This window comes from Bufo bufo, chromosome 2 (genome assembly GCF_905171765.1).
Source record: "Bufo bufo chromosome 2, aBufBuf1.1, whole genome shotgun sequence".
NCBI classification, from domain to species: Eukaryota; Metazoa; Chordata; class Amphibia; order Anura; family Bufonidae; genus Bufo; species Bufo bufo.
The window spans coordinates 43,310,198-43,335,566 of record NC_053390.1 but is presented as its reverse complement, the minus strand read 5'-3'; the positions used below and the strand labels follow the sequence as shown (position 1 = coordinate 43,335,566).

The following is a 25,369-nucleotide window of genomic DNA, read 5'->3' as shown; positions in this document are numbered from 1 at the left end:
TGGTCTGACTAATGATTTGTAAAGTGGTAGGACTATGTTCTCATCACGGGCATCTATGCCCCTTCTGATGCAACCCATTATCTTATTGGCCTTGGCAGCAGCTGCCTGACACTGTTTTTTGCAGCTTAGTTTGCTGTTTATTAAAATTCCTAGATCCTTTTCCATGTCAGTGTTACCGAGTGTTTTACCATTTAGTATGTACGGGTGACTTGCATTATTCCTTCCCATGTGCATAACCTTACATTTGTCAGTGTTAAACCTCATCTGCCATATTATACATGGATGTTGTATATTATCCTGGGGTGCTGGATATTGTGCATATTATAGGAATATTGTACTGGGGTGCGGGATATTGTATATTGTACCGGGGTTGCTGTATATTGTACTGGGGTGCGGGATATTGTATATTGTACCGGGGTTGCTGTATATTGTACTGGGGTGCTATATCCTGTAAACTACCATTTATTTTCTGTCTTCAGCTCAGTCCGTTGCCCGAGTACATCAACCAGAGGCTGGAAGTATACAATAAGCTGAAAGCCGAGCACGATGCCCTCCTTGCTGAGAAAGCCACAAAGGAAAGCAAACCAATCAAGGTGACCCTGCCGGACGGGAAACAAGTGGACGCAGAGTCTTGGAAGACCACCCCATACCAGATAGCTGCTGGGATCAGGTGAGGAGGAGACACTGGACATGACGCTGGGACACGGTTCCTCTGACACTTTATGAATGGGTTGAAGTCTGACCCCCAAGAGGGCGGCTGGTGGTCACCCCAAAAGTACAGATGACAAAAGCGTAATCTAAGAGGACATTAGGGTTAGTGTCCCTTTAATGGGGGTCATTCCCGCTTCCTCCTCATCTTCATGCTGGTTCTTTTGTCTCCTGCAGTCAGGGGTTAGCGGATAATACAGTGATCGCAAAGGTGAATAATGTGGTGTGGGACCTTGACCGCCCCCTGGAGGCAGACTGCACACTGGCGCTGCTGAAATTCGATGATGAAGAAGCTCAAGCGGTAAGTGTTCGGATTGCTTAAAAATGTTATTCCTGTGTTGATTTACAGAAGCTTCCCGATCGGGGCTGAACACGGCACAAATGCAGATACTTAAAGGGGACCTGTCACCGAGAAGCTGATAAAACGGGCACAATGCCTTGTAGGCCTAGCACAGCTCAATGTCAAAATCTGTTGCTTCATTCTGGAGAGAGAGGATTTTTAATCCCTATGCAAATGAGCATTTAAGTGCACTGAGGGCGGGCCCAAGCACTATGTGCACTCTTGTTTCTCCCGCTTCCTTCTTTTGCCAGCCCCTCCCTCTCCTTCTTGATTGGATGGGTCTTTTTTCCGGCATAGTCATCTCGCCTGGTCCTGTCGATCAAGAAGGGGAAGGAGCAAGGGTGCACAGTGGTGGGCCTGCCCTCGGTCCACCAAACCGCTCATACAGATTAAAAGTCCTTTTTTTCCCCCCCAACAGATCGCTGTCGTGAAAGATAGCGTTACATTTAGCGGAGCTAGCCCTGGTTTATCTGTCAATTTCCCAGTGACAGACTCCCTTTACGATGCCTCAGTTACAGGGGTCCTCCACTTTGCACAATCCCCTCCAGCAATCACCTGGCAGTAGGTGTTCAGTTTCCCTGCAGCGCCACCACAGGGGAAAATAAGCATTACACAGCGTCCATAGACATCAACGGGCTGCCTATGTAATGCAGGACGAGACAGGTCCTCCAGCGAGAGGGAGACGCTCTATGTAACCGCTCTCCTCTATGACCAAGTGATAAGGATCCTGAGCAGCGAACCCCCTGTATTAACTCAGAATACACCAATAGGGTGTACGGAAATGGGTTCGCCAAACTGGACACCCCTTGAAATTGAACTCGTATGCACCCTTTACCCGTAATAATTTTGGTGTGCGTCATGTACATTCTTAGTAAATCTTCTCAGACTTTGTCCCTGATTTAGTTGCTTCTTCCAGATTTCATGCGGTGGGAGAAGGAATCGCTCTTGTACGTTGCTGCGTTTAGTGACTTTCTTGCTTTGTTCCCGTGACAGGTATACTGGCACTCGAGCGCACACATCATGGGTGAGGCCATGGAGCGAGTGTACGGTGGATGCCTGTGCTACGGCCCTCCTATCGAAAGCGGCTTTTATTACGACATGTTTCTTGAAGACGGGTGAGCCTCTCCTAGGTGGTTGAGTGTTGTGATCGCAGCAGTGGCTAGAAGGCTGTTCCGTCTTAGGGTACTTTCACACTAGCGTTTTTCTTTTCCGGCGCTGAGTTCCGTCCTAGGGGCTCAATACCGGAAAAGAACTGATCAGTTTTATCCCCATGCATTCTGAATGCAGAGCAATCCGTTCAGGATGCATCCAGTTCAGTCTTTTTAGAAAACCATAGCATGTTGTATTTTTATTTCCGGCCAAAAATCCTGAACACTTTGACTTAATGCCGGATCCGGCGCCGTGTGTTCCGTCAAACCGGACCCGGCTTTTGCATGTTTAAACCCGAAAAAAAAGTCCATAAATGGCGGATCCGTTTTTTCCAATGCATTTTTTCATTGTGATCAAAATCCTGATCAGGATTCAAATGTAATCCGTTTTCACACGTTTTTCCGAAGTTCCGGCGACGGAATTGCCCGCCGGGTTTAAACAACGCTAGTGTGAAAGTAGCCTTACACCGATCACCTTGTCGTCCTGCGTTTTCCACTGCTGGCCATACACATTAGATACACGCCGGCCGTATCTGCTGATTGTGACCATGTAATGTGTGTTGGGTTCTCCAGACTCTCCCCCCAGTGTTAGATGTTGGGGGAGATCAGGATCGAGCAGCTGGTTTTCTTCTGCCCTGTCCTTTTGCTCTTGGTGAGATAATCCTCTGACAGGGGAGTTCGGCAGCTGCTTTCTCCCCTCTCTTGGTCCAGGGCACTTGCATGCTCGGACAAGCTGAGCATGGAGGTTTATCGAGGAGCACTTGGATGTGTATCACCAGCCTGAGAGGCATTTCTCCCTTGTATGATCTCTCCATTCATTGACATCTTGGTGAGCTTCAGCTAGTTTCTGAAAGACAGAGATGGAGTAGGAGGGAGCAGCAGCCTGAACCAATGATGAGACCGACTACCCGAGGACCCCTGTAGACACGGATCGCAGCCCTGTCCTAATAGGGCTGAGCTACAAAGCAGCCCAGGAGCCAGATAGGAGGAAAATAGCAGGTGATTATCACCGAGCTCAGGGGTAGGCAACCTCCAGCTGTCGTGAAACTACAACTCCCATCATGCATACCCGCTCTGCTCTTCTAAGAATTCAGATAGAAATGCAGAAGCGGTAAAAGGAACTTCATATTTACCGTAAGAGGTGAGTGCGGTTCCATATCCGAGTCTATATCACTGCGGTTAGAGGTACAAGCTGCAACCAAAGAGGAAGTGCTCAAAAGGTGGTCTCCTTCAGCATAAGGCCTCATGCACACGACAGTATTTTTTCACTGTCCGCAAAACGGGGTTCCGTTGTTCCGTCATCCGTTTCCGTTTTTTTTTTTTCGTGTGTCTTCTTTGATTTTTGGAGGATCACAAGACATGAAAAGTGAAAAATATCAAAGTCCAGTTTGGATTGAAAATGATAGGAAAAAAACGGACACGGATCACGGACGCGGATGAGAATCTTGTGTGCCTCCGTGTTTTTTCACAGACCCATTGACTTGAATGGGTCCGCGAACCGCTGTCCGTGAAAAAAATACTACAGGTCATATTTTTTTGACGGACTGGAAACACGGATCACAGACGCGGATGACAAACGGTGCATTTTCCGAGTTTTCAACGGACCCATTGAAAGTCAATGGGTCCGCAGAAAATCACGGACACGGAACCCAACAACGGTCGTGTGCAGGAGGCCTAAGAGGCATGTTTTGGTATTTTTTTTATTTTTTTTGGATCACTACTGATCAGCTGTTCCACGGAGCGACCTCGCTCACTGCGGACCACCACCACCAACTCGCCTAGCACAGCGCTGTCGATAGTCTAGTGGCTGTGCTTGGTATTGCAGCCCAGCCCCTATCACTTCTAGGCCATGTGACCGATGTATGATGACGTCACACGGCCTAGGAAGAGGCCACAGAGCGCCAGACCTCTTCTAACAGCTGATCGACGGGGGGGTCTGGACCGCCGCCGATCTTGTATTGATGACATATCCAGACGATAGGTCATGAATATTATTTCCAGGATAACCCCATTTAAGATATTTTCAGCAGCAACTTGTACCAGTAAATAACGTTTCCCTAGTTTCATCTGATTCTAGAAAAGCAGGGTGGCATGCAGCATAGCTGCAGGACTGATGTGGTCTGAAGGAAGCATCTAAAGAACATGTGCTGTCCCCTAAATTCATTTCTAATCTGGGTGTCACTGATGATAAGAAGCTGGACGGGGTTGTAGTATCTAGACCAGGGATGCTCAACCTGCGGCCCTCCAGCTGTTGTAAAACTACAACTCCCACCATGCCCTTCTGTAGGCTATCCGGGAATGATGGGAGCTGTAGTTTTGCAACAGCTGGAGGGCCACAGGTTGAGCATGCCTGCTCTAGAGAATTCTCTCTCTTCAGGGAAGGATCCTGCACACAATCCCCATAACAGCCTCCTGCACCATGGGAGCGTAGGGTAATGAGGTTAACCTCCTGAATTTTTGATGCTTTCATCAGATCCATATTACAAGTTATACTGGTACCACGGGGTGTCACTAAGGGTGGCTTCACATCATGTTTTCCCCATCTGTTAACGTATATATAAAAAAAACGTATAAGGCTACTTTCACACTAGCGTTTTTGCTGGATCCAGCAGGGCTTCCGTTACTGATGATACAACCATCTGCATCCGTTATGAACGGATCTGGTTGTATTATCTTTAACATTGCCAAGACGGATCCGTCATGAACTCCATTGAAAGTCAAGGGGGGACGGATCCGTTTTCTATTGTGCCAGATTGTGTCAGAGAAAACGGATCCGTCCCCATTGACTCTGGTATGGGAACGCAACTGAACGGAATGCATTCTGGTGCACTCAGTTCTGTTCAGTTACGTTTTGTCCCCATTGACAATGAATGCGGACAAAACGGAAGCGCTTTTCTCCGCTATTGAGATCCCATGACGGATCTCAATACCGGAAAATAAAAAACGCTGGTCTGAAAGTAGCCTAAGTAAAACGGATGCCTCAGACTAATGCCATACAATCGCATTCGTTCACCATAGAGTCCCATTGTAAAAAAATAAAACTTTTATGCTTTTTATACCATTATATAAAAAAAATATGTATACTTATTTTAATTTTTTTTACCGGACTGTGCAGGATACAAGAACGTGGTGTGCTGCATTTTTGTATCTTTTTTTTTTTTTTTTACGTATAAGCCAAACGGAGGCTTAAAACGTGATGTGAACCCTCCCTAACGGGTATCCTCTCACTGTCCCGGAAGTTGCTCCGATAGGAACATGTCCTTGCAGTCTTTAAAAGTCGGTCTGGGTAGATGAATGAATCTTAAAGGGGTTGTAAGGCAGGTGACCTAGCACGTGGTATCCCTCTGACTTTTGTGGCATGCATTTAGTAAATTGGTCACTAGGGGGCAGCATTCTGCTGGTGTATGATTTGCGGTTGTTGTGTTGGTAATGGTAGAAATCTTCTGTCTTCTGTGCCAGGGGGGTGTCCAGCAACGACTTCACCAGCCTGGAAAACCTGTGCAAAAAGATTATGAAGGAGAAACAACCATTTGAAAGGCTTGAAGTGTCCAAAGAGACTCTGCTGGAAATGTTTAAGGTAACGCTCGACACGTATATATACACTGCTCAAAAAAATAAAGGGAACACTTAAACAACGCAATGTAACTCCAAGTCAATCACACTTCTGTGAAATCAAACTGTCCACTTAGGAAGCAACACTGAGTGACAATCAATTTCACATGCTGTTGTGCAAATGGGATAGACAACAGGTGGAAATTATAGGCAATTAGCAAGACACCCCCAATAAAGGAGTGGTTCTGCAGGTGGTGACCACAGACCACTTCTCAGTTCCTATGCTTCCTGGCTGATGTTTTGGTCACTTTTGAATGCTGGCGGTGCTTTCACTCTAGTGGTAGCATGAGACGGAGTCTACAACCCACACAAGTGGCTCAGGTAGTGCAGCTTATCCAGGATGGCACATCAATGCGAGCTGTGGCAAGAAGGTTTGCTGTGTCTGTCAGCGTAGTGTCCAGAGCATGGAGGCGCTACCAGGAGACAGGCCAGTACATCAGGAGACGTGGAGGAGGCCGTAGGAGGGCAACAACCCAGCAGCAGGACCGCTACCTCTGCCTTTGTGCAAGGAGGAACAGGAGGAGCACTGCCAGAGCCCTGCAAAATGACCTCCAGCAGGCCACAAATGAGCATGTGTCTGCTCAAACGGTCAGAAACAGACTACATAAGGGTGATATGAGGGCCCGACGTCCACAGGTGGGGGTTGTGCTTACAGCCCAACACCGTGCAGGACGTTTGGCATTTTCCAGAGAACACCAATATTGGCGAATTCGCCACTGGTGCCCTGTGCTCTTCACAGATGAAAGCAGGTTCACACTGAGCACATGTGACAGACGTGACAGAGTCTTGAGATGCCGTGGAGAACGTTCTGCTGCCTGCAACATCCTCCAGCATGACCAGTTTGGCATTGGGTCAGTAATGGTGTGGGGTGGCATTTCTTTGGAGGGCCGCACAGCCCTCCATGTGCTCGCCAGAGGTAGCCTGACTGCCATTAGGTACCGAGATGAGATCCTCAGACCCCTTGTGAGACCATATGCTGGTGCGGTTGGCCCTGGGTTCCTCCTAATGCAAGACAATGCTAGACCTCATGTGGCTGGAGTGTGTCAGCAGTTCCTGCAAGACGAAGGCATTGATGCTATGGACTGGCCCGCCCGTTCCCCAGACCTGAATCCAATTGAGCACATCTGGGACATCATGTCTCGCTCTATCCACCAACGTCACGTTGCACCACAGACTGTCCAGGAGTTGGCAGATGCTTTAGTCCAGGTCTGGGAAGAGATCCCTCAGGAGACCGTCCGCCACCTCATCAGGAGCATGCACAGGCGTTGTAGGGAGGTCATACAGGCACGTTGAGGCCGCACACACTACTGAGCCTCATTTTGACTTGTTTTAAAGACATTACATCAAAGTTGGATCAGCCTGTAGTGTGTTTTTCCACTTTCATTTTGAGTGTGACTCCAAATCCAGACCTCCATGGGTTGAAAAATTTGATTTCCATTTTTTTATTTTTGTGTGATTTTGTTGTCAGCACATTCAACTATGTAAAGAACAAAGTATTTCAGAAGAATATTTAATTAATTCAGATCTAGGATGTGTTATTTTTGTGTTCCCTTTATTTTTTTGAGCAGTGTATATCACCGATTTACATGGAGCGAATTCTATACAGCCGCCGATGCACGAGGGCCGGGCTTACATGGACTCTTATGGTGCGGTTTTCTAGTTTCACTCATTGAGCTGCAGTTTAGGGAACTACTTTGTTACTTCTGTGAACTGCAGCTAGAAAAATATGAAAAAAGTGCACGACCTCGATCAAGCTACACAGCAGGTTCACTGTTACATTATCCTGCGTTCACACTGAGCAATTACCTGGAAAAAAAGCAGAGCTGGAATGAAACATTTATTGGTGGCCTGTTCTCAGGATAGGTCATCAGTATCAGATCGGTGGGGGTCCGACACCTGGCACGCCACCGGTCAGCTTTTTCGGGCAGCCGTCAGAAACTACCGTGGAGGGAAGGCTCAGTCCACTGTGTAGTTTCCTGCGCTGATGTACTGCAGCTCCCCTCCATTCCACCCCAGCATGGCCACTGCACAGTGGATGGAGCCTTCTGCTTCCGACTCCATCCACCGTATGGTTTTTGGCACCATTAAATGCCCGAAACATCCAGCACCCCACTGGCTACAAGCTGCGACGCGCCCTCGAGCCTGGCTACAAGCTGCGACGCGCCCTCGAGCCTGGCTACAAGCTGCGACGCGCCCTCGAGCCTGGCTACAAGCTGCGACGCGCCCTCGAGCCTGGCTACAAGCTGCGACGCGCCCTCGAGCCTGGCTACAAGCTGCGACGCGCCCTCGAGCCTGGCTACAAGCTGCGACGCGCCCTCGAGCCTGGCTACAAGCTGCGACGCGCCCTCGAGCCTGGCTACAAGCTGCGACGCGCCCTCGAGCCTGGCTACAAGCTGCGACGCGCCCTCGAGCCTGGCTACAAGCTGCGACGCGCCCTCGAGCCTGGCTACAAGCTGCGACGCGCCCTCGAGCCTGGCTACAAGCTGCGACGCGCCCTCGAGCCTGGCTACAAGCTGCGACGCGCCCTCGAGCCTGGCTACAAGCTGCGGCGCGCCCTCGAGCCTGGCTACAAGCTGCGGCGCGCCCTCGAGCCTGGCTACAAGCTGCGACGCGCCCTCGAGCCTGGCTACAAGCTGCGGCGCGCCCTCGAGCCTGGCTACAAGCTGCGGCGCGCCCTCGAGCCTGGCTACAAGCTGCGGCGCGCCCTCGAGCCTGGCTACAAGCTGCGGCGCGCCCTCGAGCCTGGCTACAAGCTGCGGCGCGCCCTCGAGCCTGGCTACAAGCTGCGGCGCGCCCTCGAGCCTGGCTACAAGCTGCGGCGCGCCCTCGAGCCTGGCTACAAGCTGCGGCGCGCCCTCGAGCCTGGCTACAAGCTGCGGCGCGCCCTCGAGCATACTGGCTGCTCTCTCTTCACTTTAGGGGCCCTGTTCGGGGGAGAGGTCATAGAGGTGGGACCCGCACCCATCTGATATTGATGGCATATCCTAGCGATATGCCATTGATAGTTCAGATGGGATTACCCCTTTAAAGTCCCTCCACTTTAAAACATATAGGCCAAAGGTCACTCAGGGAATGTGTCTTCTCTCTCCCTGTACCGGCCATGGCTTCCAATAGAACAGGGCTGGCCAACCTGTGGCTCTCCAGCTGTTGTAAAACTACAATCCCCATCATGCCCTGCTGTAGGCTGATAGCTGTAGGCAGTCTGGGAATACTGGGAGTTGTAGTTTTGCAACATCTGGAGAGCCTCAGGTTGGCCATCCCTGCAACAGAACATATGGCTGGTGGCAGTTGAACATGTAAACTGAGCACGTTTGACCAGCTCAATGAGACGGACAAAAAAAATAAGGAAAAGAACAAACAGCAGGTGGCGCTATACAGATACACATTGGTTCAATACATTTTTAATTACATGTTGTTTGAAAAATGTAGAATATGTTTCTTGACACATCTCCTTTAAGTAGTTATTAGAAGCACGCATGTATAATCTACATGGAAAGCGGGAAGGAACAAAATGACTTATGTAATCCGATATTGAAAGCACCATGGGGGCGGTGTGTTGACCTTGTGACGGGCAGTGACCTTTGACTTTGAGAACTGTAACAGCATACTAATACATTTGGCAATTACAGTCTATTAAAAAATTGCAAATCCATAATGAAGCTACACTTTACATTATTTCCTTTATCCAATCAGATGATGACCGCACCAGGGGAGCAGTGTGCTGATCTTGTGGGAGGCAGTGACCAGGCTGGGCAGGGTTTGGGGGTCCCCCTTTCTGGATATGGGACTCATATCTGTCAGTCATGTATGGCGGAACCTGTGGATATTTAATTCCTGATTATTTCTCCCACTAATTCATCCCGTTTTTTTTTTTTTTTTTCCTTTTAGTACAACAAGTTTAAGTGCAGAATCCTGAATGAAAAAGTGGATACTCCAACCACCACAGTGTACAGGTAAAACGACCGTCCCATAATCCCATTCTTCTGGTTCCATAAAGGAACCCAGAGCCAGGCACTCGGCGGCCCTGCAGCACCTCCACAGGAGAAATGGAGTATTACACAGTTTTCATTGAAATCAGTCGGTTGTCTGTATGATGCACAGATTTACCGGGTCCTGTAGGGCCATAGATGCTTTGCAGTTGCTCTCCTCCTTAAAGTTTTTTTTTGAGATATTATATCTGATGGCCTATCCTCTGGATAGGTCATCAGTATCTGATCAGTGGGGGTCCTACACCCGGGAACCCCCAACGATTAGCTTATTGAGAAGGCACCGTCGGCCCCCCACCAATCAGATACTGATGACCTATCCAGAGACAGGTCATCAGTTGAAATATCTCGGAAAAACCCTTTAAAGGAATTGCAGAAACCCAAGAATTACTCGTAACTAGACAATATAGACGTTCATGGGGAGACCTTGTAGTCAGTGGTATAATGTACTGACAGTGCAGGTTTGCCTGACATGACCTTAAATGAATGACGCAGCAGAACAAGCAGCGCCACAATATGGAGATTCTGCATTCGCTCTGTTTGCTCTTCATTAATGTATTCTTGGTGGTGTTTTCATTTGTAGATGCGGCCCCTTAATCGATCTTTGCAGAGGACCCCATGTCAGACATACTGGAAAGATTAAAGCACTCAAAATTCACAAGGTAATGTGTATGTATGTAGTAAAGGGATATGCTATCTGAAATTCTGTAATATAGGAGAGCTGACAGATCCTCTATACTACACCACACAGGAGAGCTGACAGATCCTCTATACTACACCACACAGGAGAGCTGACAGATCCTCTATACTACACCACACAGGAGAGCTGACAGATCCTCTATACTACACCACACAGGAGAGCCGACAGATCCTCTATACTACACCGCACAGGAGAGCCGACAGATCCTCTATACTACACCACACAGGAGAGCTGACAGATCCTCTATACTACACCACACAGGAGAGCTGACAGATCCTCTATACTACACCACATAGGAGAGCTGACAGATCCTCTATACTACACCACAGAGGAGAGCTGACAGATCCTCTATACTACACCACACAGGAGAGCCGACAGATCCTCTATACTACACCGCACAGGAGAGCCGACAGATCCTCTATACTACACCGCACAGGAGAGCTGACAGATCCTCTATACTACACCACACAGGAGAGCCGACAGATCCTCTATACTACACCACACAGCAGAGCTGACAGATCCTCTATACTACACCACACAGCAGAGCTGACAGATCCTCTATACTACACCACACAGGAGAGCCGACAGATCCTCTATACTACACCACACAGGAGAGCTGACAGATCCTCTATACTACACCGCACAGGAGAGCTGACAGATCCTCTCTACTACACCACACAGGAGAGCTGACAGATCCTCTATACTACACTACACAGGAGAGCTGACAGATCCTCTCTACTACACCACACAGGAGAGCTGACAGATCCTCTATACTACACCACACAGGAGAGCTGACAGATCCTCTATACTACACCACACAGGAGAGCTGACAGATCCTCTATACTACACCACACAGTAGAGCTGACAGATCCTCTATACTACACCACACAGGAGAGCCGACAGATCCTCTATACTACACTACACAGGAGAACTGACAGATCCTCTATACTACACCACACAGGAGAGCCGACAGATCCTCTATACTACACCGCACAGGAGAGATGACAGATCCTCTATACTACACCACACAGGAGCGCTGACAGATCCTCTATACTACACCACACAGGAGCGCCGACAGATCCTCTATACTACACCACACAGGAGAGCCGACAGATCCTCTATACTACACCACACAGGAGAGCTGACAGATCCTCTATACTACACCACACAGGAGGAGGAGATGACAGATCCTCTATACTACACCACACAGGAGAGCTGACAGATCCTCTATACTACACCACACAGGAGAGCTGACAGATCCTCTATACTACACCACACAGGAGAGCTGACAGATCCTCTATACTACACCACACAGCAGAGCTGACAGATCCTCTATACTACACCACACAGGAGAGCTGACATATCCTCTATACTACACCACATAGGAGAGCCGACAGATCCTCTATACTACACCACACAGGAGAGCCGACAGATCCTCTATACTACACCGCACAGGAGAGCTGACAGATCCTCTATACTACACCACACAGGAGAGCTGACATATCCTCTATACTACACCACATAGGAGAGCCGACAGATCCTCTATACTACACCTCACAGGAGAGCTGACAGATCCTCTATACTACACCACACAGGAGAGCCGACAGATCCTCTATACTACACCACACAGGAGAGCTGACAGATCCTCTATACTACACCTCACAGGAGAGCTGACAGATCCTCTATACTACACCACACAGGAGAGCTGACAGATCCTCTATACTACACCACACAGCAGAGCTGACAGATCCTCTATACTACACCACACAGGAGAGCCGACATATCCTCTATACTACACCACATAGGAGAGCCGACAGATCCTCTATACTACACCACACAGGAGAGCTGACAGATCCTCTATACTACACCACACAGAAGAGCTGACAGATCCTCTATACTACACCACACAGGAGAGCCGACAGATCTTCTATACTACACCACACAGGAGAGCTGACAGATCCTCTATACTACACCACACAGAAGAGCTGACAGATCCTCTATACTACACCGCACAGCAGAGCTGACAGATCCAGAATGCATTAGTAAAATACTGATTTTGTTGCTTTCTGATTTACAGAACTCCTCCACTTACTGGGAAGGGAAAGCTGATATGGAAACCCTACAAAGAATATATGGAATATCTTTTCCTGATCCAAAAATGCTGAAAGAATGGGAGAAATTCCAAGAAGAAGCCAAGAATCGAGATCACAGAAAGATTGGAAGGGTGAGCTCAGTTGAATGAGATGTGACATTCCAACATTGGGGAAGAATTAACCTATTTGCATCCACTACATTCATTATTCTCCTGTTTGCAGTGCCTGCGGATAGGTCCTGTCCTCAGGATAGGTCATCAGTATGAGATCGTCAGGGGTCCCACTCCTTGGACGCCTGCCAATCAGCTGTATGAAGAGGATGCGTCGCTCTGTGAGCACTTACACCTCTTCCTAGGCCAGTGACGTCACATTCATCATTCACATGGCCTAGGCGCAGCTCAGTCCTATTCAAGTGAATGGGGCTGAGCTGTGATACCAACTACAGCCACTTCCCAGTGGACGTCACTGTGCTTGTTAAGCAGCGAGGAGGCCGCAGCGCTCACTGGAATGCCTCGGTCTCCTCAAACAGCTGAACGGTGGGCGTCCCCAGACCCCCGCCAATGTTATATTGGTTACCTATCCTAAGGATAGGTCGTCATTGTGATAATCCCAGAAAAACCTCTTTAAGGCCGACATTAGGCTTGCCCTTAAAGCAGGCATGCTCAACCTGCGGCCCTCCAGCTGTTGTAACACTACAACTCCCACAATGCCCTGCTGTAGGCTGGGAGTTGTAGTTTTGCAACAGCTTGAGGGTCGCAGGTTGATCGTGCCTGTCCTTTAAAGGGTCGCCTTAGATCTTGGCCGTCAGTTACGACCAATTCCTTTTGAGCTCCTGTGTGGCCAAGACTTCCCATCTGTGCCCTTATGGGTTAAACTCGCATATACTGAAAACTATTGAATAAATTGTCCGCCAGAGCCCACAATAGCCAGGAGCGTGGAATTGTCGACCATTGTAGCACTAATTATCTTTGTGTCTGCTCTAACATAGGAGCAAGAACTCTTCTTCTTCCATGAACTGAGTCCCGGGAGCTGCTTTTTCTTGCCCAAAGGAGCGTTCATCTATAACCAGCTGATCGGCTTCATCAGGGTAAGGAGCAGAAGATGGTGAACCACGTAGGTGCAATGTCTCCAGAGCTTAGAGAAGACTTCTGTACTTCAGCGTCTCCGTGTGTCTTCCTATTGAATAGCGCTGCAATCAGCTGCTCCCTCCCGAAGTTGCCGCAGGGACAGAGGAGTTATTCCCGTCTTAGAAAATGATTGCATAACTCTTTACCGACCAATCCGAAGAACGAAGGCGCCGCAGCATGTTTTTAGCAATGCATACCCTTTCAGCGGTTTTCCGTGCAGTTCGGCGTCCCAGATGCCCGCTGTGTGGAGAACTGCGCAGCGCGGGGACATTCAGTTCCCTGCGGAGCCTGATGGGGCAGGAGGGCGCCACTGTGCAGGGAACACCTATCAGGTGACACAATGCTAAAATCTCTGCAGGCATGGTGCTCTCTTTCACTGGTGCCTCCGTTCTGGAGATAGGAGCCGGTCTAAAAGGTGGGACCCGCACCGGTCTGACATTGATGGCATTTGCTAGGGATAGGTCATCAGTGTCTGACTTGGTAATACCCCTTTAAGTTGCTGTTACACAAGAACAAGGTTGTCTGAACCTGACATTTTGGAGAGGGAAGGGATCAGACAACCATCTCTTGGACATAGTGGTTTCCCGACTCTCACTGGATGATGGGGGGAAAAGAAGGATCAAGGATGCAGAATTTTAACATGTCCAGTCCCGTCAACCCCCCCCCCCCCCAATAGGGCGAGTCTGGTAACCGCTTATTCCACTCTCCCCATTGAAGCCGAGCATGCATGTGTATCTGGAATTCAGGCCAAATTCTACTCCAGCTGTATAGTAGCAGAATGATGTGGTCTGCAGAGCTGCCATTTCTCATCCATTCCCAGCTCTTCCTCCTTTCCATTGATCCTGTTTTTCAGTTTTATTGTAATATGAAACCAAATATAGAAATAAATGTTCTCTGTGTCCCCGGAGCTCAGCCATGTGCTGACGAGTGACTGCAGCAGGACCTGCGCCCGCTACCCTTTCTGCATTCTGACAAAAAGCTCATTAAGCCCCGCCCACTTTGGTATGCCCCACCTCCTCAAAATGTAACCGATCGGCATGCGATTAGCCCTGTGTTCTCTGCAGGATTTCCACACGACTGTTTGCTTCAGGATCGTGCAGAAAATCCTCTGTTCGCTCGTATCCTTCATATCTAGGTTTACTGTTCTTTTAAAGGGGTTGTCCCATGATGGCAACTTATCCCTTATTCACAGAATAGAGGATAAGTTACTGATTGGTGTGGGTCTGACTGCTGAGGCTCCCGCCTATCACAAGAACGGGTCCTGTGCTCCTGTATGATAGAGCGACATGCCCGCCTGTGTGCTGCCGCTGCTTTCTGCTCTGTGGGGGCGTCCCATAGAGTTGAATGGAGCGGTGGACATGCATGCCTGTCTGTTGGGCCCTTGCAATCTGTGGGGTCCCCGCGGTCACGCCCCACTTATACCCTGTCCTTGTCTTAATAAGACAACTCCCTTTAGTTTCTCAAAAGTGAGAAAATCCTTTTAAGTTCCCACATATTCAAACATAACCAGCTCTGATCCGGACCACCATTCTTTGTCCCCACTGCTCTAATGTCCATAACGAGCTGAGGTCACGTAACCCCCGGGGGTAATGTCGCATCCAGTGTTGGGTAGCCGTGGCAGGGGGGTGCAGGTAACATGGCGGTATCATCGTGCTCGCGACTATTATCATTCATTTTATTTCTTCTTTTTTGATTCCTCTTTCAGCAAGAGTACAGGAAGCGTGGGTTCCAGGAGGTGGTCACCCCCAATGTCTACAACAGCAAATTGTGGCAGACGTCCGGTCACTGGCAGCACTACAGCGAGAACATGTTCTCTTTCGAAGTGGAGAAGGAGATTTTTGCCTTGAAACCGATGAACTGCCCGGGGCACTGGTACGAGACACCCGGTCACTTCTACATATGATAGATGACAGAATGCAAAGGCTTTAACCTAAAGTATTCACATCCCCACCTGTGCCGCCATACGATCTGGGCACCACAGATGGGATCTGTTACTGTGCCTCAGCTTTGCCAGGCTGGTTAAGTGGATACATCTGTATTCAACAACCCTAAAGATGCCAAGACCACCTGATATCTGTTCTCATTTTGTGACCGTGCCATTTGTCTAGACATGTACCAGTGGCATATTTAAAGGGGTTATCCAAGATCTATAATGCCCTTCCGCCCCCCAATATGCCCGGGCCCCTCACAGAGTTTGTACTTACCTCGCTCCCCAGCACCCGCATCACTTCTGCTGCTGGCATCTCCCTAGCGTCGCCCACGATCCTAGGGAGGCTCGTCCCCGTCATGGCCTGCTATTGGCTTCCCCTAAGTCTACACCCCCCTTCCCTCATTGATGCCGGATGGATCCCGGCATCAGAAACAACGCGGGTGCCGGGGAGCGAGGTAAGCTCTGTGGGGGGGCGGGGGGTTATTATAGATCTTGGATAACCCCTTAAAGGTGTTTTCACTGGATATGCCACGTTTTGCTGACTCCACCAGTCGTCCTTTCTAGTCCCTTCGTCCTGTCTCTAGCCAGCTATACATACCTTCTGTACATTGCAACTTTTATATTTGACTTCTGAAACTACTTTAAAGTCACAAGGTGTATCCATAAATCTTTTGCGCAGTTTGATGTTTGACCACCGCCCGCGTTCCTGGAGGGAGCTGCCTCTGAGGATGGCCGATTTTGGAGTCCTACACCGCAACGAGCTGTCCGGTGCCCTCACGGGGCTGACAAGAGTCCGACGCTTCCAGCAGGACGATGCCCACATATTCTGTGCAATGGAGCAGGTACGTGCATGCACTTAGGTGATGGCCCTAATGCTTTGGTTTTCGTTCCTGCATGCCTGAATAGTGGAATGGGTTGTCTGAGATCAGAAAATTGGAGCAATAAGGCCACAGCATACGTCATGCGGCCAAAGATTGCAATTAAATAGTGAACGGGGGTGATACACAATGACAGGAAATCCCTGCGACTCCCGCTTACTCCCTAATGGAGGAAAAGGGCTCTGTCCACGTGTAGCCACAACAAGGATGGTCAGTGGGTCTCCCAATAGCTGAGAAAGTAGCAACCAGTTTTCGACTTTAATTTATGCAATGGGCCCCCTTAAAACCTCCTCCAGTATTTCCCTGTGCAGAAGCTTTGAAAACTCTCCACCATTGTCTTCAATTAGCCAGAAATGTCAGATAAAGGTGTTGTTCCAAGATATAAACTTATCCCCTATGCACAGGACAGGTGATAAGTATCTGACTAGTTTGGGGTCATGTGTCCCCTGAATAATGAGGCGGTGCTCGAGCATGCACACCACTGCTCCATTCATTTTTTATGAGACTTCCTAGGCTAGAGATTAAAGGGGTTATCTCATCTTAGACAATGGGGGCATATCGCTAGGATATGCCCCCATTGTCTGATGGGTGCGGGTCCCACCGCTGGAACCCGCACCTACAAGGAGAACGGAGCGGAAAAAGTTGAGGGGGGCGCACTGCGCATGCGCAGCCGCCCTCCATTAATTTCTATGGAGCCGTCGAAAATAGCCGAGCACTGGCTTGGCTATTTCCGTCGGCCCCATAGAAATAAATGGGAGCGGTGGCCGCGCATGCGCGGTGCGCTCCCATTCAATTCAGTGGGAGAGGCGGGGAGCTGCGCCTGGTGGTGGAAGGACCCCGGGAAACCCGGGGTCCTCCAGCCACAACTCTCCCCGGCTCCGTTCTCCTTGTAGGTGCGGGTCCCAGAGGTGGGACCCGCACCTATCAGACAATGGGGGCATATCCTAGCGATATGCCCCCATTGTCTAAGATGGGATAACCCCTTTAATGGAGCAGCAGTGCATGTGCCCCACCGTCACTTCAAACATTCAGGGGGTCATTGGAGTCCTCACGGTCAGACCCCCATCAATCAGATACTTATTTCCTATGCACAGGATAGGGCGTACTTTTATATTTTGGGGGCAAGCCTTTTAAGCTTTGCTGGAGGTTCCCTGGTAATGAGATAAAATATGCAGATTTCTGATGATATTTATTGAGACGGTAGAGGCCACGGAGGAAGAGACAATTACCGGGCCGTGATCAGCGCTCGATTTTATAATTGCAGATTGAAGAAGAGATAAAGAGCTGCCTGGACTTCCTGCGTGCTGTCTACGACGTCTTTGGTTTTACCTTCAAGTTGAACCTCTCCACACGGCCAGAGAAGTTCCTGGGTGACATTGAAGTGTGGAATCAAGCTGAGAAGGTGAGAAGCGGTCTGCCCAGCCAAGGATTTACATACATGTCAATGGGAGTTGTATATAGCAGCGCCCCCTGTTGATGGGTTGTTGGAAGGTCCTTTTCTCTTGTACAGATTTTCCGATCTGACCTGTGTATCAATCTTCTTGCAGCAACTTGAAAACAGTCTCAAGGAATTTGGAGAGAAGTGGGTGTTGAATCCAGGCGATGGCGCCTTCTATGGACCAAAGGTTGGTGTATTTACATCCCCCAAATCAATCAGTGAGGAAACACGGACTGGTCTCTAGTACATTGCGAAATCCTAAACAGATGATAAATAAAGCTTTACCAATCGCGTGTACATTTTTTGGGGGTTATATAAAATTAAAATAATATATATAAAAATAATAAAACATAAAATTAAAAGAATACAATCAGGATCATGTTGATGCCAGAACAAATCGCCTATTAAAAAAAAAAAAAGCTTTGTTTTTTTTGTTTTTTATGAAAATGCTTAATTATGACCCAAACTATAAGATTGATATTTATTATGCTCGGTGGGAAAGTCATAAAAAATAGTGAAAAACAACGCCAGAACTGCTGGTTTTTGTTCTTCCTGCCTTCCAAAAAAAAAAATGTCACCAATGAAAAGTACAATTTGTCTCACAGGAAACAAGCCTTGCATGGAGAAAAAGTCCTGGCTTTTGGAATGTGGAGATTTAAAGGGGTTCTCTGGGAATTAAGAAAATGAAAATACTTAAATATTACTTCATTATAAATATATTACCAAATACTTTTTTATTAGTTATAATGGCTCGTTTTGTCTGGGGAGCAATCTTCAGGAGAAATAAAATGGCCGCCGTCCTATCAGTGCACACAAAACCTGTCCTAATCACACAGGAGGACAAGTTACTTCACCACAATGGGCCATAGTGCTGCCTCATCCTCCTCTCTGCTTGTCAGGAATCATGATCCTGAATACAGGTGAATCTCTGTGGGAATGGAGATAATGAGGAGACATGAGAGGTGGTGAGGTGAGGCTACTGAGCAGCAGCTGTTGTTTACAGTCTCCATTACCACAGTCTGTCCTGTCCGTCCTTTCTCTACTTCATGTCTCCTCATGAAATAAATTTCCCATAGATTCAGCTAAAGTTCTTATTATCTGTATTCAGGATCCTAATCCCTGACAAGCAGAGAGGAGGATGAGGCAGTTCTTTACCTCAGTGTAGTGAAGTAACTTGTCCTCATGTATGATCAGGACAGGTTTTGCGTGAACTAATGGGACAGTGGCCATTTTGTTTCCCCTGATTGCTCCCCAGACAAAACGAGCCATTATAAATAATGAAAGGTATTTGATAATATATTTATAATAAAGTAATATTTAAGTATTTTCATTTTCTTAATTCCTGGAGAACCCGTTTAAGTAGGGGTTAATTAGTCTTCAACAGGATACGGTAGCGTCTGCTTTTCACGTTTTGTACTGTGAATTTACAGCAGATACCAAGGACTGATGTAGTTCCATGAAGTACCAGTAGGGGTCACACTTTGCCTGTAAAACCAGCGATCTGGGCAGCTCAGACAGAAACGGCACAAGCGTCCTTGTAGCGGGCATACCGGCTCTAATATAGGAATCGGTAGAACGCAGAACCATATATACTGAGGGAGGATACATAAAGGAACCAGGGGGGTACCAACTGCCACCATTGACTATTACCTGCCACCTTCGTGACCCGTACCCATCGCCAGAACAGGACCCCCGAAGTGAGCAGTGATCAGCCGCCACTGGGTGGCCGCCCTCTATTCATTTGTATGGGAGTTTCTAAAATAGCCGAGTGGCTCGCCTATCTCCGGCAGTCCATAGAAGTGAAAGCACTGGCCGCCACCTTTCCATTGATTCCTGTGCATGCTCGGCTATTTTCCCATATAAATGAAGGGAGATCACGCCGCGCATGCATGATGCGCTGTCTTTCACTTTTCGTGAGCCCATTCTGGAGATAGGTGGGTGACCTGCACCTATCGGATATTGGTGGCATATCCTAGCGATATGCCACCAATATCTCAGATGAGAACCCCTTTAAAGTGACTCATTTGGTTGGTCAGGGAAGATGAGCTGCCACCAGATGTGCCCGGTACTCCCCATTGAGAACACATGCATGCTCGACTGACCGAAGCATGCATACGTGGGTTGTTGGGAGAGCTAACCGTCTGCCTAGTGAGTGTTTGGCCGGCTGCTATCTCATGTATATGGCAGACCTGGGGTTTTTGTTAGGTCCTCAGCTGCCATATTGTCCCCCCACTATTGTGTCGGTGACAGAAGCAGCTCTCTCCTAAAATGACATTTAGTCGGTGTTTGAGGAGTTAAATGACCATTGCAGCAGGATGTCCGCTGTATGTAACACCCGCTGCAGGTGGCACAGCTCCCGTGCCCACGCCATCCTGCGTTTGCCTTCACAAAAGTCCACTTCTTTTTTTTTAAATACATTGTTCCAACTAGAGGAGCGCGACAGCGGAGCGAACATCCTCCTGGGAGGTGTCGCTGGCCGTCCCTCATCTGCAGAGGGATTTTGGAGAAACAGTTTTACGACAACATAAAAGGCGCAGTGCGACTATTACCTACACGTGTCCAGCCGCACGTTGCCCGGGGATGAGAAATCCAGATTTTTCCATTATCCTGTGTCTGACCTGCTGGTTCTATCTTTATTAAAAGTGGATGGAGGTGGTAATGGGGGAGGGGAGGCTGCTTGCGTCCCCCCCCCCCCCCTCCCCCCTCTATAACAGCCGGAGATGAGAAATCCTGCAGAGCGCAGAACCAGTACTATTCATACATTATATGTTCATGTGCCGTTCATTGTGTAACTACAACCCCCAGCGTGCCCTCTGATATCCATTAACCAGTATCTTCTGTTGTTTTCCAGATTGACATCCAGATCAAAGACGCCATAGGCCGTTACCACCAGTGCGCCACCATACAGCTAGACTTCCAGCTCCCTATTAGATTCAACCTCACCTACGTCAGGTCAGTACGGGCTGTGTATAAGAAGGGTTACGGATAAGCGTCCCACCTTCACCCGTCCTCATGCGGCCTCCTGTGATTTTATTCCCGCAGCCCGGACGGTGACGACAAGAAGAGGCCGGTTATCATTCACCGCGCCATACTGGGATCTGTAGAGCGGATGATCGCCATTTTGACCGAGAACTATGGAGGCAGATGGTAAATCTTTTGTATCTGTATGCGTATGTCTAGGCTGCCATTTATCACATAGAGGGAGAAATCGGTACTAAGGCCGATTGATGACCTGTCCTTAGGATAGGCAATCCGTGTATGACTGGTAAGGGCCAACCACAAGGCCTAAGATGCTCTTGCTCCTACAGGTTGTCTGAGAGCTTTAAGGGGATTGTTCAGAATTCTATTTCCTAAATTTGCCCCCCAGCCAGCCGTACCTGTGGAGAAATCCATACTTGATTGTTCCAGAGGTTCGTGGCTCTTCCCGCCCCCATTCTTCACAATGAGGTCACATGCACTGCTGCAGCCAATGTCAGTGATGTATGGCCCAAGCGGTGCGTCACTGCTGGGTCACTTGCCACTTGGGAGATCAGTCATTGGCTGCAGCGACACATGTGACCCTGTCCATGCAGAAGTCAACAGATGAGGACCTCGACAGCCGGACAGGAGTGCCATGGAGCAGGTAAGCATGGATTTCTTCACAGGCATTGCTGACGGGGGGGATGTAAACCCCTTTAAGCTTTAACAATGTAAACTTGCTGCAGGAACCCAGGGGGTAGACCCCACGATTGTGAGATTGGGGATTGTGTCTTCTCCAGTATAGGTGGAGCAGCAGAACACCCTATTCTTACAATGGTAATAGGGGGTTCTGTGTATTGATTGAGTATTTACACTGCCCCTCCAGAGATGTCCAAGAGCTATACATACAAGGGCTGCTCCCCCAGTACTGCAGCTCAACCCCGTTCAGTACTCTTACATTTGAAAGGGGGGTACTCTTACATTTGAAAGTCCTGGACCCCCTTACCTTTAAGGGCCGTCATGGCATCCACAAATGATCAGTAATATAAGCTCTTCAGACATTGAGAGTTGTGCGGCGTGTAGACACACATCATTCCATAGAATATTTGGAGGGAAATATGCCCAGAAATCCTTCCTCCCTGCCTGATGTTTGTGTATTCCTCCCACAGGCCTCTCTGGATTTCTCCTCAGCAAGTGATGGTGGTGCCCGTAGGACCAACATGTGACGACTATGCACAAAAGGTCAGAACAGGCAATGAACAGATGACTGGGCTAGGGTTGGGAGGTCAGAAGTGGGTATCTACATGGAGGGGTGTAAAGGGTTCACATAACTGGAAGGTCGAGCCTGGAATCATTATATAAAGGGGCTATATCTGTAGCTCAGGTTCAACATACGAGGAAGGCCGGGCACTGGACTATTACATGGAGGGAGACGTGGGTTAGAAGAGATTTGGCACCAGCTTATTATAGGCAGTAGGGTTGCACCAGGTATCGAACTTTCAATACCAAATCGATACCTTTGCACCTGGATCGATACGATACCGGGACTTCCTGTTCTCCGATACTAGGCTGCGCTACTACTAGTATATTTTGGAGAACATGGTGCGTGCTGCCCTCGGCGAGCACCATGTTCTCATCAGCTGGCACAGTGGAGGGGGCTGTGAAGCCATCAATGAATATATTAACCCCTAAATACAAATGTGTGCTGGAGGTGTCGGCATTATCACCCAGCCAGCACCCAGCCTCAGTGACTGGCGACCCGCCGAACCCCAATTAACCCCTCACGTTCCATAAAATGCGGAATGCACACAACTTTTTTGGTGTTTTTCTTTTTCTTTCGCGTGGGTATAGAGTATCGCAATACTTTGGGTTTGTAACTTGCTCGGGAGCCGTGACGTCTGGGTCTTGGATCCATATTCTGTATTGTACATCACAGGTGAGGGAGCAGTTCCACCACGCCGGGCTCATGGCCGATGTAGATCTCGATCACGGTTCTACCCTCAATAAGAAGATCAGGAACGCACAGCTTGCCCAGTACAACTTCATCCTCGGTAAGATCCCTTCTTCTCTGGTTTATGTTTTGAACGGCTTGTATGAAGCCTAGTGTCAATGAAATCCCTCCTGTTTCCCCAATATCGTTCAGCAGCTTAGACCCTTAGATCTGTAGCTGTGTATACAGTAGGTCCTGTTATATCACGGTCAGATTGCCCCCTGGTGGCTGTAACAGGTAACCCTCTAAATCATTTATGGTGAATTTTTTTTTTTTTTTTTTTTTTTGTACAAAACCTGGGGTAACTCCTCTGATTAAAAGAATATTGCAAGCAAGACTCAAGTCGGTGTTTCTCAAAGCCGTCCTCAGGGGACACTAATCTTGAAGATTTCCTATAGAGGAAATACATGTGCTTATTATTATTGATCTACAAAAACCAGTTTAATCAGTTGCAGAGTATTGAGGAAATCTTCAGTACATGACCTGGTGGGTTCCCGGAGGACTGGATTTGAGGAACCCTGACCTGTATTAATATTTCATAAGCCCTGGTCTGTGATTTCGGGCATAGACTGGGGCACATTTATCAATAGGATCTGAAAGTGAAGATTCACTTTGACAACCATTTTTTTTTTTTCTTCTATCGCTTTAATGCATCAGCAATGAAAAACGATGCAGCTTTGAAATAGCCAATCGGTTTGCGTACAGACCTGTGTGTCTCCATGGTAACAGACAACAAACAAAACCCAGTGTAGTCAGATCTTGCTGTCTCCTACTTCTTGCAAAGCTAATGAATGCATTTCACGAAGATGTAAGGGATTGACGGGAGTACGACTGCAAGATCTGACTACAGAGGGGTAGGTTCGTAGTCTGAAACCAGGACCGCTAGAAAAAAGTAATACATTCGGCACATCATTGTTTTGTTCTTTGCTTGCGTTTTTTTAAAACCTTTTGTACATTCAAAATAAATGTTGTAAATGTGGCGTACATCTCTTGCGCCATTTTTCAAATTTCATAGTCTCATGAGCGTTATTCCCATTTTCCTTCCTTCAGCAGACCCTTTAGTTTGTAACCTGTGGTAGAACTACAACTCTCAGTATGCCCTGACAGCTGCAAGCATGGAAGATTTTGCAACAGCTGGAGAGCCACAGGAAGGGACACCGCAGTAGTGTTGATAGTTGCACTGGCATAGATTAGCCCCTAGGGGGCACAGCTTGTAGACTCATATCCGCTCTCCTTTATGCAATGAGTAATACAGCAGACCACTGATTTGTGTCTGGTGCAACTGCAGCTGTTTCAACCCCCAGGTCATACTGGGAGTTGTAGTTCTGCAGCCATTGGAAAGTACTGTAGTAGTGTATACTAATGATGGCTGTACTACCGCACACTGGCCCCTAGGGGGCACAGCTGGTAGACACTCTTATTAAACTCTTCCTCCACCTTATTTCAGTGATCGGAGAAAAGGAAAAAGCCAGCGGGACGGTAAACATCCGCACCAGGGACAACAAGGTGCATGGCGAGCGCACGGTGGAGGAGACCATCGCAAGGCTCCTCCAGCTCAAGGACTCCCGATGCAAGAATTCAGAAGAAGAGTTTTAAGGCCTGACTTTCTTAAAGGGCCAACACCACTAATGCCATGCGCAGTTATTTTGCACTGCGCTGGAACGAAATGATCATCCAAGAGCCAAAAACAAAAAGAAAAAAAAAACTCTGAAGGTTCGTCCGGCACTGGTTCTCTTTGGGAACGAGGGAATTTTGATTCTCAGGTCCCAGTTTCCGGGACGGTTTTATATTATTAGATTGTCCTTTTGTCTTCTCTATCTGTCAGGTATTTCCATTACCTTGCATATAGTTGCCACGAGCGTAGCCTCCCCGTAGATTCCGCTTTAATGAAAGTGAACAGAAAGCTGCACGAACAATGTTCTGGTCATGTTACGTAGGTTAGAACAAATCTTGACGAGGGTCCGAGTGATGCTACAGACGCAATAAATCTCAGAAGCTTTGTATCCTTGTGTTCTGATTTAATGACTACTTTCTCAGTGTCCTTGAGTCGTCCTTTGGTGGCATTTAGTCCTGGGTAACAACCAATATGGCCGTAAAATAGGTGGGTTTTATATATGGACAGAATGAGCACCTGATTGGCTGAGCGGTCATCTTCTGTATGTCGAGAGGGTCCAGGGAGTAGACACTGGCAGGAAGAATGAAAAGTGGGGGATCGGTGAAGTATGATTAATTTTTTTAAGTGACCTTTTGGTCCAAGAAGAAAAATTTACAGTAACCGGGGAATGATCGGAACACTTACACGGTGCCATTCTTTTTATCTGCAGATCCACCGATTGCCAGGCTCCTCTTCTGTCCTCCAAGTCGGTGGCACCACTTTGCAGATTACCTGGTGCCTACTGTACATTTGTTAGGGCAAGGCACTTAACTGCTGCCCTTGGATTGGTCAGCACTGATCACGTGG

At 48.3% G+C, this 25,369-nt stretch overlaps 1 protein-coding gene across 1 annotated transcript in view; it reads left to right on the top strand.

Moving 5' to 3' along the window:
* The window catches only part of TARS1 (threonyl-tRNA synthetase 1), a 32,584-nt gene extending 7,673 nt beyond the window's left edge, over positions 1 to 24,911 (top strand). Inside the window, exons 3-19 of the mRNA XM_040421002.1 lie at positions 480 to 670; positions 886 to 1,009; positions 2,042 to 2,163; positions 5,656 to 5,773; positions 9,697 to 9,761; positions 10,378 to 10,456; positions 12,572 to 12,718; positions 13,576 to 13,674; positions 15,420 to 15,586; positions 16,324 to 16,486; positions 17,787 to 17,924; positions 18,070 to 18,147; positions 20,812 to 20,912; positions 21,003 to 21,107; positions 22,088 to 22,160; positions 22,855 to 22,969; positions 24,356 to 24,911. Coding sequence (XP_040276936.1) covers positions 480 to 670; positions 886 to 1,009; positions 2,042 to 2,163; positions 5,656 to 5,773; positions 9,697 to 9,761; positions 10,378 to 10,456; positions 12,572 to 12,718; positions 13,576 to 13,674; positions 15,420 to 15,586; positions 16,324 to 16,486; positions 17,787 to 17,924; positions 18,070 to 18,147; positions 20,812 to 20,912; positions 21,003 to 21,107; positions 22,088 to 22,160; positions 22,855 to 22,969; positions 24,356 to 24,504 — 2,034 coding nt within the window. The 3' untranslated portion in view covers positions 24,505 to 24,911. The remainder of the gene's footprint in view (positions 1 to 479; positions 671 to 885; positions 1,010 to 2,041; positions 2,164 to 5,655; positions 5,774 to 9,696; positions 9,762 to 10,377; positions 10,457 to 12,571; positions 12,719 to 13,575; positions 13,675 to 15,419; positions 15,587 to 16,323; positions 16,487 to 17,786; positions 17,925 to 18,069; positions 18,148 to 20,811; positions 20,913 to 21,002; positions 21,108 to 22,087; positions 22,161 to 22,854; positions 22,970 to 24,355) is intronic.
* The last annotated feature ends 458 nt before the right edge of the window (positions 24,912 to 25,369 follow it).